This window comes from Gamsiella multidivaricata, assembly GCF_025024155.1.
Source record: "Gamsiella multidivaricata strain RSA 2152 chromosome Unknown BC939scaffold_23, whole genome shotgun sequence".
NCBI classification, from domain to species: domain Eukaryota; kingdom Fungi; phylum Mortierellomycota; class Mortierellomycetes; order Mortierellales; family Mortierellaceae; genus Gamsiella; species Gamsiella multidivaricata.
In genome coordinates, this window is record NW_026251731.1 from 140,483 (window position 1) to 157,661 (window position 17,179).

The 17,179-nt window shown below is 49.2% G+C and overlaps 5 protein-coding genes across 5 annotated transcripts; 2 read left to right on the forward strand and 3 right to left on the reverse strand.

The window, feature by feature from the left end:
• Positions 1-711: 711 nt before the first annotated feature.
• Positions 712-993, forward strand: BC939DRAFT_447521 (uncharacterized protein). The gene has a single exon (XM_051555099.1). It carries the CDS (start codon positions 716-718, stop codon positions 917-919), a length of 204 nt encoding a protein of 67 aa, XP_051413516.1. The 5' UTR covers positions 712-715; the 3' UTR covers positions 920-993.
• A 1,797-nt stretch (positions 994-2,790) lies between these two features.
• On the reverse strand, positions 2,791-3,165 carry BC939DRAFT_389662 (uncharacterized protein; the record flags this gene model as incomplete). The annotated part of the gene is made up of 1 exon (XM_051551891.1): positions 2,791-3,165. A coding segment is annotated over one exon (375 nt), but the record flags the coding sequence as incomplete, so codon positions are not given.
• Positions 3,166-5,884: 2,719 nt separating this feature from the next.
• BC939DRAFT_486667 (uncharacterized protein) lies at positions 5,885-11,115 on the reverse strand. The gene is made up of 7 exons (XM_051559333.1): positions 11,008-11,115; positions 10,881-10,909; positions 10,566-10,797; positions 9,350-10,466; positions 7,617-9,249; positions 7,115-7,511; positions 5,885-7,018 (listed from the first exon to the last, which is right to left on the reverse strand). Exons 1-7 carry the CDS (start codon positions 11,089-11,091, stop codon positions 5,942-5,944), a joined length of 4,569 nt encoding a protein of 1,522 aa, XP_051413518.1. The 5' UTR covers positions 11,092-11,115; the 3' UTR covers positions 5,885-5,941.
• A 533-nt stretch (positions 11,116-11,648) lies between these two features.
• Positions 11,649-14,402, forward strand: BC939DRAFT_447536 (uncharacterized protein). The gene is made up of 5 exons (XM_051555100.1): positions 11,649-12,598; positions 12,694-12,797; positions 12,896-13,154; positions 13,262-13,445; positions 13,555-14,402. The coding sequence occupies exons 1-5, from the start codon at positions 12,023-12,025 to the stop codon at positions 14,388-14,390; spliced, it is 1,959 nt and encodes a 652-aa protein (XP_051413519.1). The 5' UTR covers positions 11,649-12,022; the 3' UTR covers positions 14,391-14,402.
• Positions 14,403-14,457: 55 nt separating this feature from the next.
• Positions 14,458-15,584, reverse strand: BC939DRAFT_118670 (uncharacterized protein). The gene has a single exon (XM_051549980.1). The coding sequence runs from the start codon at positions 15,517-15,519 to the stop codon at positions 14,530-14,532; it is 990 nt and encodes a 329-aa protein (XP_051413520.1). The 5' UTR covers positions 15,520-15,584; the 3' UTR covers positions 14,458-14,529.
• Positions 15,585-17,179: the final 1,595 nt, after the last annotated feature.

A 17,179-nucleotide genomic window follows, 5' to 3' on the forward strand; every position in this document is an offset into this window, starting at 1 on the left:
GACTCTGTGACACCAGGGTGGTTTTCTTCAGAGACCGTACCCGAAACCATCAAAGTGGGGATAAGATGCCGATGATTTAAAAAGGGAATTTGCCAGGTTTGGCTGGGCTATGGTGAATGCAGTCGTGGCTGTGGGCCCGTACTTCAAAGAGAGAAGGGAACTCCGCTCGCAGAAAATGCATACCTTGATTAGCTGTGGTCTTTGTGCCACCATCATGTAAAACAACGGTAGCAGCGACAGCAAATGGCACCGAGATACCCGAACCCCCGATCCCAGATTTTCTAGGGATTGTAACCGAAGATGGTCACCATCACACCCTAACGCCGTCAAACATCGACTCCATTTGCGGGAAATATTCTGCGCAAAAATTACAAGACGTTCATCGCCACCATATACGTCGTATTCCGCTCTTTCGGGCCCGCCCACTCAGATTCATTCCATGTGCTCCTGCATATTACACAAAACAAGGGGCACAGCGTAGGTTCACTCTTGTTGTCCAATAACAATACTGCAACATTCCCAGTGGACGCGACCGGCTTTTAAATTATTGCTCTATTCATTTCGAATAACAGCAGTGCGGCTACGCTGGAAACCGTTGTACCAATAAGTCTTTGGGGCCCAGAATCCGCTTTGAAGGTCGTCAACCTGCGTTTCAGCTCGTCAACCTGTGTGTTCAATTCGGGGCTGTTTGTGGAGCCTCCGGTGGTTCGCATAGATGCCGCCTCAACATTTACGTCCTTCTACCAGCTCTAGTGTCGGCCTGCTTATCCTGGTCCACTTCGGCGTCCTTCTTAATGTCCTCCTTACGCAACAGTATCACCTTATAGCAGTAGTTGTCCAATCGTCTGCGGCTCTTCCACTTCTAAGTCATGTCAATGCCCTCAATTATAATCTTGAGTACACTACGTTTTCACGGTAAGCTTGGACCTGCTTCGACGTCGCTATAAAGTGGATTCCTTTAGGAAAGTGGTTGTATGTCTCGCGGATTTCAGGGATGTGGTGTGACATGTCCTCCACAGGCTCGATGTATCGCAGTCGAGATTCGATCCACACCAGGCGCCAGCTATCATCTCCCTTGCGAAATACCGCATCGATGAATGCTTCTATCGCATTGAAGCAGAGACTTCACGCTCCATGCAGTAGTCAGCATAAGCAGAGTGTCAAATTCGCCCCGGTTGGAGGGGCCAGTCCTCCTCACTTAGTAAGTAAAGTTTGTCAATACCGTTTCATAGAAAATGCGTGGGGTGTGTTTTCTAAAATGAACAGCACCACTAAAACACCTTAGCACCCATACTCTCTGAAAAGCAGGAGTTTCTAATGGAGGATACGATGCGCATAAAGTTCCACATCTTTCTATATAAAAACCATAAGCTCTCTTGAACGCAAAGTCGCCGAGTGTCTAATAAAGAAAAGTAATATATTTTTCAATGGAGCTACTCCCATCGCGAACCTTTTTAAAATTAAGTTGTTTTCGTTCTATTCTTCGCGTCTACGCTTCCTGAAGCCACTCTCGGCCAGGCAAATCTCAACGCCATCATCGTCGATGGCTTCGCAGCCGCGCTTCTCCTGGGTGAAATATTTAGAAGCTGGGTCTTGGTGGGCGTGGTCTTTGTAGGCGTGACGACCGGCTCTTCGGGAACATAGGGTCCAGCAGGACCAGATACGCCTTTCCGTCCAGACATAGGCTACGCGTCGTAGAAACCGCCTAGGGATTGAAGGGGAGATGATGGTGATGGAGGCAGTTACGCAGGCGAAAGGCTTCACATGGATTTTGTGCGGGGGACAAAAAAAAACCCCCCCAATCATGCGTTTGATTCTAAGGATTGATTTTTTGGGGAACATTTCGTCCTGAACTTCAGTGGCTTAACAAGATTTTGTTGCGCTTGGAGATAGTGTTGCGCTTGGAGATAGTTCTTTTACAGTTGTATGGAGTAAGGAAACTCCCAATCTGAATGCTCGAATAATTTGTCTAACGCACAACCACGCACACTGTGACGAGTGATCAGCACAACGGTCTTCTTGTTCAACTGGTACAAGGAACAAAAGACCGCTGGCTTCGATCCTCCTTTTATACAGGCATAACCCCAAAACCTAATATCAAATTCTGCGTACCCTCGGTGGCTGCTGGCCAACAATTTTGGTTTTGCGCCATGAATTTACCCCACAGCGCGTGAATCTACCGTTGTTACTTCCTCAGTACGCTTTTTATTTCTTGTATTGCACTCATTATATTCTATAAAGCTCCTAGAAACCCTGCTTGCGCCGTTTGTTGCTCAGATCTTGATCTGGCTGTGGACGAAAAGAAGGTTCATAAAGGGCCAAAACTTGTCGCATCAGATCTGTCAGCTTCTCTTTGTGAGGTAGTAGCGCTGTTCGATCTCGCAATGTCTCCAGCTCCGTGAAACGTCGTGCGAGGTGATTGAACTCATTCAACGTCATATCGTCGGAAAGCTTCTGGTCCTCTTGCGCAAGTTCGAACGTGTCTAGCCCAAACTGTGCCTCATAATCCCACTGTTCTTCACGGTAAAACCTCATCGGAGACAATTCCAGTTGTACCAGAGCGATGTGCTTGCAGCAGGTGGTATATGAGCGGAAATATTCACACGTGCAGCGGATGATGTGCCCGGTAGGGGTTTTACTAAAATTGATCTCGACGTCGTACGTTGTCCCAAGACGAGTGAAGGATTCCACTATGAGCATCGTGTCAGAGCTTTGGCTGATATAGTCGTCTCTGTATCCCCTTGCCGATCTCGTCCTCAGATGCTCCAAGGCCGCGTTAGTCAGCTGGAGTTCCTTTTTCTGCACAGGACTCATTCGGCCAACGTTGACAACCGACCGCATGCACTTTTGCTGGAAGTGTGGGACAGCCATGACCGCAAGAACGTAAATCACGGTATCCATTCTTCGCTGTTGCTTGTCTTGAAAGAAATGGCACTTCAGGATATTGTGCCAGGACTCAGTGTAGTTGTTCGTATCAATGCTTGAGTAGGACACGTCTTGACGGTAGCAAATCATCCAATGTTTCTGCTTGTCTTCGGCGTCAGCCATGTTTTTGCCAAAGTAGTTCTTGTCCAAATATACGAGGAGCTCTTCATAGTTCGACCATTTCTCTCGGAAGTTTGCAATTCGGCTCAATGCTGCTGCCTTGTCTTTCTCGTACAAGATGGCACAGAGGTCGGCCCTGGCCTTCAGCAACAGCAAGACAGAATGGTATCAGGAACGTTCCTGGTCAACACCGGATATATTTCAAAACATAGTATACAGGTCTGCGAGTCTGCGCACATACCTCCGACCTTATTTCAAGTCTACGCGCAGCGGAGTAGACATCAAGGCCCTTCATCCCGGACTTGACCTCGCGTTCCCATACCTTTAATACATGCCAGGCGCAATAATGTAAAGGCACGGCTGGAAACGCACTCTTGACAGCTAGGACCTCTGTGTTACCTTGGTCGGCGACAACTACGTTGGACTTGAAGTCGTATTCTTGGTCGGGCAGAGAGAAGACGTCCTTCATCCGCCTTCGGAGGGCCTTCAGTCAATTTACGAGGATATGAATCTCACAGCTCTTGGTGAGAAGGAAGGAAACAGGGACACCAGCCCTTGTATCCCTGTTCTTTAGGACCAGCGTAAATAGGTTCGTCTTATGTCTAAAGAATGGATGGTAAAGGTAACCCTTAGTACGCTCTGCATGGCGAGAAGCGAAAGGCGGTGGTGTGCGAGAAATAAAGCAAGCGTACCCGAAGGCATTATGTGTACCATCGAAGCATAGCACCCGTCCATGAGCCTTCAATTGTTCCAACTGCCATTGCGAGGAGAACCCAAAATATACGCCGCTGGTCCTGTCGTTCCGGTCATAAAATGTAAACCCATTGTTCGCCTCAAACTCCCCCATCCATTTAATAGCTGGCAAAGTTAGGTCTGGGTCCTTCCTCATTGCTGCGGTGGTGATCTGATGCCAGACGTTGTACACATCATCGTATGTTATAAGATCGTCTGGCATGGGTTGTTGCCCATTTCCACGCACAATCTGAGTGAACTTCTCATAATCCATGGTCATTTGCTGCATGACCCCTTGTATTGTCGATCCTTGCATAATGAGGCTCCTGATTGTTGCCTTGATAGCAGCCGATTTTTGTCGGGATCCGATGTCCGTCAGACTGCCTAAAGTGTGGTTGTGCACATACTTGTATTCGATGCAATAGGCGTCCTCCATCAAGCCGCTTGCCATTTTCTTCTTCACCAACCTCGCGCTGATTTTGACCCGGCACCCTGTCTTCATGTCACTCTTCCGGTTTCTTGACTTGCCGGAAAGTCCTCCTTTGACTCTATTCATGTGCTCTCTCTTCATGCCGGCGCGTTGGCAGAAGTAGATCATCTTTGTGGCGATATCATCCTCGTTCTCCTCCCGCAGGTGGCAAACAGAATTCGTATGGATATTTAATTGATGCTGCTTTAGCCAAGGAAGGAAGTCTGCAGTAGCAACGTAGAACTGCACTTTATCCTCATTTAGGATACAAAACAGCGCGTATTGTGCAGGAGGGAGCGGACTTTCAGGCAAATACCGCTCCGCAGCGCGTTGGATGAATGGGTCACGAAACAGTACTTCTCGCATGCCGTTCAGCATTATTGCGTTGAGTCCTGCTGCGATTTTTTCCTTCAGTTGCTATAAAATGAAATGCATTGGTGCATTAGATGCTGTGTGAAAAATGCAGCTATATTGTCATCGATATTCGCAACCAGAGGCGCAATGACGTACAAATATACACACCTTGATCGAGTTATCTCTAGCATTAGATGTGTTGTCGCTTGCGCGGCTTTTTTCGCCATCATTTGTTACGAGATCATTGCCCTCGTCGGCCATATGCTCATCGACTTCATTCTCGGCCTCTGTGTTGATCTCCACAGCCTTCAACGCCTCACTCTAAGATATTTGCATACACGAGCATAGGACGCGTCAGTATACGGGATAATGAGCCAACATTGTCTTACAAAGTACCAGAAAAGATGCATACCAGCTGTTCCAGACCCTGCAGCAGCAACTGCTCTATCTGCATACGAGCCAAGCTATCAAGAATGGTGCTGTCATCCAGGTCTGTGGATCGGTGCACTGGAAGCAAACTGCCTTGAACAGGAAGGTCATCATCTGCAGAGGGCAGAGGGCCATGGGTCGTAGAATCATCAAGTTCCATGGCAGGAGGGAAGGAGATAGTGAAAAATGTACTGAGTGGGGAGGGAGGGGTAGAGAAGAGGGGCGGGAGACGCTCGACGCGACCCGGTCGTCCAAGAGGAGAGAAGCAGGGTAGTAGAGCCCAAGGTTCGTGTTGAGACCTTGTGTGTGACTCGCATAAGCAAGTGACCACCAACTGGGATGTGCCAAGTATGAAGAACGCAGGTGCTTCAAGCCTGTCGTTCGTGATGGGAAGTGAGAGTGTCTAGGAATGAGCCGGCGCTTGACCACGTATATCTAGTGGTAGTGTTGAGATATCCCACTTGAAATGTGAGGTGATTTTCATAAAAGACAATAATACCATTGCTAATCTAATAGTCGCTACCCAGCGGCGGATATTCCTCGCATTTGAAACTTGTGGGGATGATCATCATTCAAATTCCATAATTGGTGATATAGGCGACCGTAGAACCGTCGTAGGATAAAACTATCCTTCCTAGGGGGCCTTTAGCCTCCGTAGAGCTGATGGATAACTAGTTTTCGCTCTCAAACCCCCTGACTGATGCGGCATCGTTTGGACGGAACCCTGCAGGAACAAATCCCTGAGATTACGAAAGCGTATTGTTACTTTCTCTAGTCGAACAGCATATTGCTGCTTTCTCCGGCCCCATTTCAATCAGGCAGTAGAAGAATACTTCGGATCTTTGACTAAATGGTCGAATGCTTTTTCCTAATGTCTTTGTTCAATCTTTTCTATGATAAGGTATATAGATCTCAGATCTCTCCCGCTTGTTTCGCTAAGTTGTAAAACAAACTATCTTTCTTCTCCATCAACACTCTAGGCGGCGCATACTCGTGTACCCGCCCTTGATCCAGCACTAAAATTTTGTCTGAATCCATCACTGTTTTGATCCTATGTGCAATAGTCAGGATCGTCCTATCACTGAACTCACTCCTGATCGTCTTCTGAACCAGCTTGTCCGTTTCTGCATCCACCGCCGCCGTCGCCTCATCCAGGACCAAAATCTTGGACTTTCGAAGCAATGCACGGGCGAGGCAGATCAATGCTCGCTGGCCCACCGAAAAGTTCTCGCCATTCTGAGCCACCTCGAATGACAATCCTCCCGGAAGAGCCGAGATATGATCCTTCAGATGAGCACGCTCCAGAGCCCTCCAGAGTTCGGCGTCCTCAAGCTGAGTGAGTGGATCAAGATTCGAGCGTACTGACCCAGCAAATAGTGTAGGATCCTGCGGGATAATCGACAGGTGCTTACGAAGAGTCTGTAGTCCTAGAGTCGCGATGTCAACCCCATCAATCTCGATCGAATCTCCATTTCCAGATACGTCATGGCCAAGGCACTCGGATCCCTCCACAGAGCCGCTTTGCAGAGTTTCGCGTTCCCAGTAGCTATTGGCAGCCTCGATCACTCGGAATAGCGCCAATGTCAATGACGATTTGCCCGCTCCTGTACGACCGACGATGCCAATCTTTTCGCCTGGCTGTACCTCAAAGGACACATTCTTGAGAACTAGGTCCAGGCCATCACGGTACCTCGCAGAGTAATTCCGGAACACGACTCGACCTTGACTTGGCCAGTTTTGGGGTAGTGAAACACCGGTCTGCGCAGGAGCTTCCTGCCTAAGCTGCGTATACTCCTCAATCCTTTCCACGCATATGAGTTGGTTCGACATCTCGCTCCACGTTCGAACAAGGTAGGTGATGTCTAATGTGATCGACGTCGCGTACATCAATGAAAGACCGACTACACTGGCACTCAGCTGACCCTGATTGAGGACGGCCAGTAGTGCGGCTGCCAAGATGATTAATGCTCCCAAGAGCTCGAGCCGCACCTATCGCAAAAAATGAAAGTGGGGAAAATGTTGGTAAAACAGGTTGGACAAAAACTGATTCCATGCTTTCATAAATTTCAATCCATCTCGGTGTACCTTAAGCCAGCGGCCGCTCATTCCGAAAGCGAGTGCTGTCTCGGACGCAAGATCCGCCTTTTCTCCGTTGATTCCAACAAATCGTGACGTTGCTCCCATGGCGCGGATGGTCGACACGCCTGCGAGCGTCTCACTAAAGTGCTGATACAGAGGCGATTTCGAGACAGACATGAAACGCTTGAGTGGTTGGGATGAATGGATGTAATAGTCTTGGATATACAGATAGGCAAGCGTGAGAGGTGGGACGACGAAAAGGAACTGCGGTGTCGAGATCGAGATCACAACCATTGTGCCTCCTATGGCCACCAGGCAATAAACCACATCAATGAAGTTCCAAATGATGACTTCGTCAATCGCGTCAACATCACTTGAGAACCGATTGATAATGCGGCCGACACTAGCAACATGGAAGCAAAAAAAAAAAAAAAAAAAAAAGCACTAGTTAATATAATGCATAGCGGAAGCGTGGTGCTGAATATCGACTATCCAGTGAAGATCTTACGGAGTGGTATCAAAAAACGACATGGGCTGATGCAACAGATTGTTCAGCAACCTGTCATGCAAGTGACGCGCTGCCATGATTGCCGCATTTACGTTCGCTACATAGAACAAGGCCATGTTGAAAGCCATGTACGCCAGAGTAAAGGCGCCGTAGATCACCAGGAACTGGGTCACTGTATATTTTTCCTGTCCTGAAGCGTCAGACCAGTATCTTAGCCAGAAACTGGTGCCGACTTGGGCGACCTCGACCAGGATGTAGAGGAGGATCACCAATATAATGTTGCGATATGATGCAGCCTTCGCGTAGACCATAAACATCTTCCACCCGACGTCGCCCTTGACCATATTTTCGTCTGCAACCAGCTCACCCTTGGTATTGTCTGCTTGTTTCTTGTCATGGCATACTGTGACAACAGCGGCCTCGTCTGTATGCTCCTCTGCGTCGCTTCCAGAATTGGTGTCGTCCTGCGAGTGGTTCCTGACTGTGTGTTGCCGTCGCTTTTTAGCTGTCGCGAATTCGAGGTTAAACATATAGAAGCCCTGGTGTGCAGCCGTGAGTTCGTTAAAGTGGCCCAACTCAGAGATAGTTCCATCCTTAAAGACTATTATCTCATCGACCTCGCTCAGATGGTGGAGTCCATGGGTGACCAGCAGCCGTGTCTTGTCCTTGAGCAAACCGCTGGGTCCAATCAAGTTCTGCCAGAGTTGTCGATCCACATGGGCGTCGACAGCACTCAGAGGATCATCCAACAAGTAGATGTCCGCATCTTGGTACGCAGCTCGGGCCAGTGAAATACGCTGTTTTTGTCCTCCAGACAGGTTGATTCCGCGCTCGCCAATCTCGGTTTGGTCGCCCGCTGGGAGGATCTCTAGATCCTGCAAAAGTGAGCATGCCCTTAGCACATGTTCATAACGATCCTGATCCAGAGGCTTGCCGAACAGGATATTGTCCTTAACGCTGCAGTTCATGATCCAGGCTTCTTGAGCGACATATGCAATTGTGCCGTTCACCTGAACAGAGCCTTGGTACTGGTACATGTCCCCTATCAATGCGCTGAGGAGGGAAGATTTTCCTTGTCCGATACGACCCACGACTGCTGTTAGCGATCCAGCTTTCACGCCGAAATTAATATCCTTGAGAGTCGGTTCTGAGTGTGTTCCCTGATGATCTGAAGCGCTCAAAAGTGGGGTGTTCTCTTCTCTGAGGCGCTGCTCCTCTGTCTGCGCTACCACCGGCTTGCTCCACGAAAACACACCATCCTTCACAACAATAGCACGTCCATCGGTGCCGCGTTTCACAGGATACTGATCAAGTTCTTCGGACAACAGGAAGCCTTGAATACGACGGGTGGCAACAAGAATAGCAGTCGTGTCGCTCAAGAGATGGTCGAAGGCGGAGATGGGTTTGCTTAAAAGGCCAAAGAGTGTCAAGCTAACAAAGATTATCTGTGGGGTGATCTCGCCGGGTGTACCACCCGGTCCACCGACTACTGCGAAGATTCCAAAGGAGAGCAGACTCATAAACATAGTAGTTGAGAAGGTGAGGGTCATGGCCGAGTAGACAACGCCGAATCGACGAAGGACAGCCATCTCGGTATCGCGGTATGCTGCAATCCTCGATTTGAATGCGTCCTCTAAGAATAAGTAATAGTAAAAAAAAAAAAAAAAAAAAAAAAGATTAATATATCTGTTTTGATCTTCCATCGACACTGTCAATCGAAAGTTAAGACTTACCCCATGCATACAACTTGATGGTGCGAATAGAAGTGAAAAGCTCCGTTACCAGTCGAATCCTACTATCCATCGCCGCCAACTTTGCGTCTTTGATATCTGAAAAGATGACCGAGACCTTCTTCTGAATAGGCATCAATCCCACGACCGTGACCAATCCCACCAGAGCGCACCATCCCAATTGATAGTAAAGCATCCAAAGCGCTATAGTCAGCTCGATCGGCGCTGAAATCCACTGAGGTAGTGTATTCAAGGCACTTGTCCACTTCTCAGCATCGACAGACATATGGTTGGTGATTGATCCTGTCGTCTGTGTCCGTCTCGCCTCTGGCGATAGTCGAATAGCCTTCCTGTAGATCAATCCAATGAGTCCCGAACGGATTTCCATACCACGATCCGCATTCAATTGCGTGAGCTGCGCGCCAGCGACAGAGCTCATCAGCGAGGTCATGAACATCAAGAACGCCAGCAAAATACCAGTGGACAGTGGCTGTGGGGACCTCGAAGCTGAAGACTGCATAAAATCGAGGATGCGGCCCAGAAGTACGGGTTGGAGATAGATAAGGGCTGTAGATGCTACACGACAGAGCACAATGGGTGCCCATCCGATCCATCCGTAGGTTGCAGCAATGATCTTCAGTAGGAGCCATGACTGCCTCTTATTCTGTTGACCTTTGGGCAGGGCTAAGAATTGGGCCTCGTGTTTCGTCCAGGTCACACCGAGGGCGGCGTACGCATTCTCTGATTTGATCCGTCTGGGCATTAGATCCACAATATCCGATAACAATAGCGGGCGCTTGTACCCAAGGCTCATGATCCGCTGAATATAATGGAAGGATAGTCGGGAGAGCAGGTTCGCTTTTTCAAAGACACTGGCATCAGAGTTTCGCTGCACTCGGGTGTTTTCTCTTGGCCAGGCCTCGATAAGAAACCCAAGGATGAGAGCGCCGAGATACCAGCTCATGGATGAGGATGTTGTTGGTATGTCGGGATAATTCTGATCGGATGTGTAGAGAACGATCGCGGTGCCGATGATCGCGGTAATATAGTAGCCGAGGATTGAATCAGAGGCCCGGATAGAGAACTTGGACTCAAATTGGTTCAATACGATCGCCAGCACCTATTCGTAACAAAAAATCGACATTTGCACGCTCAGTCTTGAGACTAAATATAGTGGTGCCTTATAGATAGAACTAGGTATCATGGAGTAGGCACTGACCCATGCAATGAACATCGACCCGGGGGCAAGCAAGACGGACAAGTCTGAGGTTTCTGGCGAGTTGAGTAGCGAGTGCAGGAGCGTACAGCATGCGAGCAGCATGAGAAAGAGGGATGGCCAGTAGATCCAGGCGGTCCTGCCAAGATGGTGTTGTTTTCCATGGCGTACCAGCCAGTGGAGACGAATCGCAAAGAGGATGCAGGCGAGTGTGGCGGGCAGAGTCAAGAGAAATCTAAATGGCGACGAGAGGATGGAAGTGTGAGTTAGAGTGAAAAGAGAGAGTGGAGTTGCAGGAAAATACATGTAGAGTCTTACATTCTCTGGAAACATGGATCACTTATTAACTAGACGGGAATAGGGGAAATGTAAGTGAGTGTCCACTTGGGCGAAGCAGATTTTTGTAGCCATAGTTGACATGTACACTCCTTTCGAATTGGCATACCATTGAACTAGAATTCGGGCAAAGACCTGATTGTGGCGTCTGTGGCGGTCCCTTTGGGATGAAGGTGGTGTTTGTAGTGTTCATTTGAAGAAGGATGAAAAGGAACGGAGAAAGCGGTTGCAATTGAAGGTTGGCTATGTGTTAGGCATTATATACAGGAGCGCTGCAATGAGAAATCCGCAGTTTTTGCCTTCTTCCGTTCAGATTGCGGCCGATCCAACCTTATTTCGGCTACCTCTGCTTGGTGTTTGTGCTTCACGCGATCGAGTGCCTGTTCAGCCATCGCTCTTTCATCCGTCGCACCCTCTGCTCAACCTCTTCTCTTCCAGGGTAAATACCTTTTACTGCGCGCCAGGCATGAACTTTGGCCAACGAGGACGGTGGAGTGTCAACGCATATCATTGTGTCAAGAAGTCGATCGTCCAGCGGAGTACACCTATCCTTATCCGCACAAAGCAGTCGAGAAACAGGAGCCGACTGTTGCCAGCTTGCTGCAGGTTCATATGGACAGTCTGTTGATGCTCTTTCCTCTTGGCAAAAGACTGGTGTATTGGGTGCGCCTTTTTTTTTAAAACATAGAAAAAAGGGATTCCCCTTAAGCCTGTCGTCCGCTGAGGGTTTCCCCCTACCCCACTGAGGACATCCACTCAACGTCCTTCCCCGCAAACAGCAACAGCCCGACTTTACCAAAGCGCCGAACTCCTCATTCATTCTCGACACATCCTCAACTGCCTTGGACACATTCGAAGCCAAAGGCGCACATTTCTATTCCTTCTCATAACGAATAACACGCGATCCCTCACAACGGCTTCCGAGAACTGATTTCGAATGGGACTTGCCCAACTACTGGTGCCGTTCCTCGTCACCTGGTTCGGCATCCATGCCTTTCTCTTTCTTCTACAGCGGTTCCTGAACCGCCCCAATTTGCCCGTCGGCCCAGGCAGTGGTCCTGTTCGTAACAATTGACTTCTTTCCTGAGATTACCTATGCGTTTGCTCTTTATTCTAGCGTAAAAATGTATATCCGAGCGTGTGTTCCTAACACCTTCCTCTATCTTATTTTTACTATCCCTCCGCAGGAATACGAGCTCCTCCCTACAGCAATATCAACAACTGCAAGCTCAGGATCGGGACAACTATCACCGGGAGGAACCTCCAAAACCGGAGGGCCTTCCAGCGGATTACTGGTCAAGCCATTCTATATCCGTTTCTCAACCACGACTCTCAACTCTTTCTTCTTCCGACTCGGCAATTCACCCCGACTGGCGCGCTTCTGGAGAGTCTGGTATGGTCTTGGAGTCGCCTTTGGCATGGTGGCCATGGTCGCCGGATGCGCTTTGCTGATGTATGCGGCCATCAGGTTGATCGCAGTGGCGGGCTCAGCGATCTGGACACTATGGCCGCTAGGATCAGTAGACGTGGATCAGAATCAGAGCCATCATTTGGGGTCTGTCAGAGGACGCCAGCAGGACGTGGAAGGATCGTTGAATCGGTTCAGGAAACGTGGTTTGGGCGATAATACGAAGGCGGTTTCCAATACGGCGGCTATTTCCACGGATGCATCGGAAAACGAGATGGTGTTTGTGCCAGTTGTAAGTGCTACATGGAAACGATTAAGGTGCATAATGGCAGGAGGCCCAAGGAACGTTCAAGGATGCTGAATGAAAGCATTGTTCATATTCTCTAGATCCCAGGTGTCACCTTACCCATCTCGCACCTTCCATATTATTTGATCGCGCTTCTCATCTCTGGGATCTTCCACGAAGCAGGGCACGCCATTGCAGCAGCTCGGTAAGCCTTCTTGACAAGAGCTTTCTCTTGCTTTTCTTTCTTTTCACAAGCGATCGATATCGCCTAATGATCATTCCAACATACCAAACTCCTGTTAGAGAAAAGACACAAGTGTCATCAACAGGCATCTTCTTGTACATATTATACCCCGGAGCCTTTGTCGATATTTCGTCGCGAGCCTTGGCGATCATGTCGCCCCTACAACAACTAAGAGTCATCTGTGCAGGCGTCTGGCACAATGCGGTTCTATTTTTCGCAGCATGGATCTTTTTATCTAGTGGCGCACTACAGTTGTCATTCAGACTCATCGGCTGGAAGCACATGGATGATGGAATCAGCGTGGTCGATGTCGCTCAAGTAAGTGGATGCGGATGAAATTGCGTAAGGACTTGATCTGCAAACCCGCTGTGTTGAAAACAACGGCCTCTTACTGAGCATGCTGCTTCTGCGTGAATACCATTTAGGTATCCCCGCTCTCTGAAGTGTTGAAACCCGGCAGTGTCATTACGAGGTTGGATGATACATTGCTAAAGGGCGACCCCCTCAATATCTGGTCCAACGCCCTTCTACCCTCAGCAGCATCAGAATATGGCCACGTATCACCAGCCCAGGATTCCGGCTTTTGCATACCCAACACCCTCCTATTCGGTGAGCCATACGTTTGAGGTTGTTTCCATTTGACGCGGATCAAACCCTCAAGACAAAACGTTCCTCGTGCTAACAGTATCGATCTATCGACCCTCTATATCGTAACTAGTAAAACCCTCGGACTGCTGCTTATTCACCCCGGACACACAATTCGGCCACTCCAAGGACAGTTCGCTCTCATGCTTCACGCCCTTCGACCCCTCAGACCCCTCACAAACACCTCTCTCCGACGATCTCGGCGAAAGAATCCTCGCCAAAAATGGGCAATGCCTCCCCGCGTTCGACATCCTCGCCAACCCAAACCCTGTCCGCTGCACTCCCCGGAATCCAACCTGCAAAGACGGTACCACCTGTTATCGCCCCTTCATCGCCTACAGGACTGGCTCCTTGGTCCGCATCTACTATTCAACACCGTCATGGATGCAATCGAAAGAAACGACAGACACAACAGGATTCAAACCTGATTCAATACCTTCGCGGGCAGGCGAACATGTGGTTGTGTACCAGGGTGATCCGAAGGATATCTGGGAAGCTGTACAAGTGACAACCATGGAGTCTCGATGGTCATTCCTCCCACTATGGCTCCCAAACGCGATCTTATTGACGATTCGGTACACGATGTCGTTCTCGTTGGCGCTGTCGGTCTTGAATATCGTCCCGGCGCGGCATTTGGATGGCCATCATGCGTTCAAGGCGTTTGTTGCGCTACTGTATTCGATAAGACAGAGTAATAAGGCCACACAGTCTTTACGGGAGAGTCTTGTAGAGTGCTTGCTAGATAACGGGTCCACAATTGCTGGATCTTCGTCCTCAGGCCTTTCGACGGCGATGTATCCAAAGGGCTCGAGAGTCGTCAAGGGCATGGTCATTAGCACCACTGTGCTGCTCGGCGCAGTGATGATCGGCAGCCTTGTGCAGATGGGTATTACCTTTATATGGAAATAAACTGCTCTTCACATTTCAGTAAAAAAAAAAAAAAAAAAAAAAGAAACTAAGAGGCAACATTTACAATCACTGCTGTATTATTAATCCGTGCGCTCTATGTTAGGGGTATAGTTGCTAAATCCTTGAAGTCTAATTGAAACTACATAATGGAAGCTGGCGTCGTGTTCTGAAAGAAGAAATCGCTTCGGCTCTTCTTCAATCGCAGGGTCCTCCTTGGCTGATCGACCGTCTGCGCGCCATCATTATCACCACCATCCTCCTTACTCGCAAGATCCGCGGCTGATCCAGCAACCTTGGTTGCCGTGGATGATATAGAACTCGACGTCGACATCGTCTTAATGCTTCCGTTGTTAATGTAGCTATTGCTCTGGCCCGTCATCGAGCCAACAACTGTCGACATAGACGCCATGGACGGGATAGTACGCATCGACGCCGCAAGGAGAGTCACTGAAAGGTTCTGCAGCTCCTCTGGCGTCGCAGTCGAGTACTCATCCAAGCAGCATCCTGCGTCTTTCCGCTCGTGCTCCTCCATCATCGTGTTCGAGCTATAAAGGCTCGATCGGGCCTCCAGTCGGTCTGCCTCCCGTACGCTGAGCGGTTTCAATGTCCATTTGCGGTATCCAGGTCCAATTGGAACCTTGGAGTGGTGGGTTCCTGCAAGGCCACTGCTGCCACTACCCATCATGCCCTGGGCGTTACCGACACCAACGCCCATCGTGGTGCTACTTCCTCTCCTGCTCGAAGAACCAAATCTCTGTTGCCTCGGGCGGTTCACACAGCTGTCGGTAGCCGTTATCGTCGTCTGACTTTCGCCTTGCATATCACGCTGGCTCATGCTCAGAGTTAGCTTCCCGTAATGCTCGTTATGCTCTTGTTCGCTAACATCTCGCAATCGGAAGTAATAAGCCGCGTACAGGGATCGCTTTACAGAGACGTTGTACTGTAGTTTTGCCATCGTGAAACGTTCCAATGCATTCACGTCCTTGACGGAGAGACCTTCAAAAATGGCACAGACGTCCGAGTTAAAGACCGCAAGGTCTTCCCAGACCTTGATAGAGAGAATCAAGGCGCCAAGGAGGAGTCGACGCCAATTGATGGCATGGAAAGACAGGTTTCCAAGCTCTGTCATGCGTTCGACGTAGATCAAAGTGATAACTGCATTTTCAGCTCCTAGGTTCTAAACAAGAGGATTTTTCGATAGTGCATAACTGTCAGTGTTGCATTCAGCCGAGTGCAACAGAAAGTGAGAGTGAAACAGCGAGCTTGGAATATACCTGGCCGCAGTCAAAGATGAACCGCATAAATTCAAAGATATCGGCTTGGGTCATGACAACGCTCATAGATGGCACGTAAGAGGAAGAGTTGACGATGCGTTCAGTCCGGCAGTCGTTCTTTTGGTGCGACTCGAGCACCTTGTCATACAGCACCCTGGCAACACTATTTTCAATCGACCGAAAAAAAATAAAAAATGCTGATTAGTAAGGACCTTACTTAGTTCCTCAAACGCACGTCTAGCATTAGACTAAAATAATGGGTAATGACTTACGCGCGCAAAGTCCCGTCGACATCGCTTTTGGCCATGGTGCTGTCGATATACAGACTAGAGGTTGAATTGCACTTTGTCAACGAAAATTGTGATACCAGAGGCCTGTTCTCAAACGCGCTCAACGCACCGGGAGCAATACCGCCTAATGTATGGACCATGGTCTGCAGGGTAAGCGAGGGTCGGGAGCTGCTATGATTCTTGCAATCTGTAGTCTTTACGTTCATTTTGTCGTGCGCCTCGTCCTCCTTCTGAACATAACCCATAGTTTCAGCCAAGGCCGCAGCAGAAGCTGATTTGATCGCCTGCTGCGTCTGGAGGCTCATCGACGTCGCGGGCGGGTAGAGCTGTTGATCCTGCTTGTGAAGCCCATATAGTGGAGGCTTCTCACGAACCATATCGTCCATTATTAGGGATGGAGCATCCACCCTGAAATCGGAGCTCGAGTTCAGCAAAGTCGAGCTCGGAGAGGCCGACTCTTCGTACGATTGAGATACGGATATGGGATGGGAAGTTGGATACAAGCCTTGGGTGCGCCGAGCTACTATTTTCATATCGCTTTCCTCGGGTAGATCGTCGCCACTATTTTCATGTCCCGAAACCAAGTACGTCAACGAATCCTCAGACTCTTCCTCATCGCAGTTATCCAGGGAAAGAAAGAATTCTGACTCAATACATTTAACAATATCTTCCAGTCTCGTCTCATGGAATTTTTCTTGTTCCTGGGATTGCTGGGTGTAGATGTTGCCGTTTGACCCAGAGGACTTATGGCGTCCATTACAACGCCTCTCGCCGCCGCTGTAGGTGACGTCTAATCTTCTGATATCATTGGATCGCACGCGACGGCCTTTGGACTGACCTTCGACCTTGAGCTGCTGCTCCATCGAAACCTGCTTCTCTGCCCCAGGCTTTCTCGTTCGCCGACGGGGTTTTTTTGTTCGGGCACCATCAGTCTTAGGACCTCTTGCACGTCTGGGGACCATCTCTCTTTCAGAAATGCTATCAATGCTCCTTTCGTCGGCATCTGCAAAATTCGCCTCGGTGTCATCCGAATTGCATATGCATCTGGGAATACAACTCCGACCAGACTCCATGCCTGTGTCCTTCTCAGCGATATCCGCAGAAAGGCCATGATGTACCTCAGACGCGTTCCTCAGACTGGTCGCGTCGAGACTTGTGGATGAAATCAACTGGCAAGGCTCCTCTTCTCGTAGAAGTTCCTTCACAGAGGACGATGTTGAAGACG

Bases quoted from the DNA above. Each gene is read 5' to 3' on its own strand.
- BC939DRAFT_447521 (XM_051555099.1), top strand. From the start codon at position 716: ATGCCGCCTCAACATTTACGTCCTTCTACCAGCTCTAGTGTCGGCCTG.
- BC939DRAFT_486667 (XM_051559333.1), bottom strand. From the start codon at position 11,091: ATGAACACTACAAACACCACCTTCATCCCAAAGGGACCGCCACAGACG. The intron at 10,910-11,007 runs GTATGCCAATTC...ATTCCCGTCTAG, and splicing joins GCCCGAATTCTAGTTCAATG to TTAATAAGTGATCCATGTTT. The intron at 7,019-7,114 runs GTACACCGAGAT...TTTTTGCGATAG, and splicing joins TGAGCGGCCGCTGGCTTAAG to GTGCGGCTCGAGCTCTTGGG.
- BC939DRAFT_447536 (XM_051555100.1), top strand. From the start codon at position 12,023: ATGTATATCCGAGCGTGTGTTCCTAACACCTTCCTCTATCTTATTTTT. The intron at 12,599-12,693 runs GTAAGTGCTACA...CATATTCTCTAG, and splicing joins AGATGGTGTTTGTGCCAGTT to ATCCCAGGTGTCACCTTACC. The intron at 12,798-12,895 runs GTAAGCCTTCTT...AACTCCTGTTAG, and splicing joins CACGCCATTGCAGCAGCTCG to AGAAAAGACACAAGTGTCAT.
- BC939DRAFT_118670 (XM_051549980.1), bottom strand. From the start codon at position 15,519: ATGACAGAGCTTGGAAACCTGTCTTTCCATGCCATCAATTGGCGTCGA.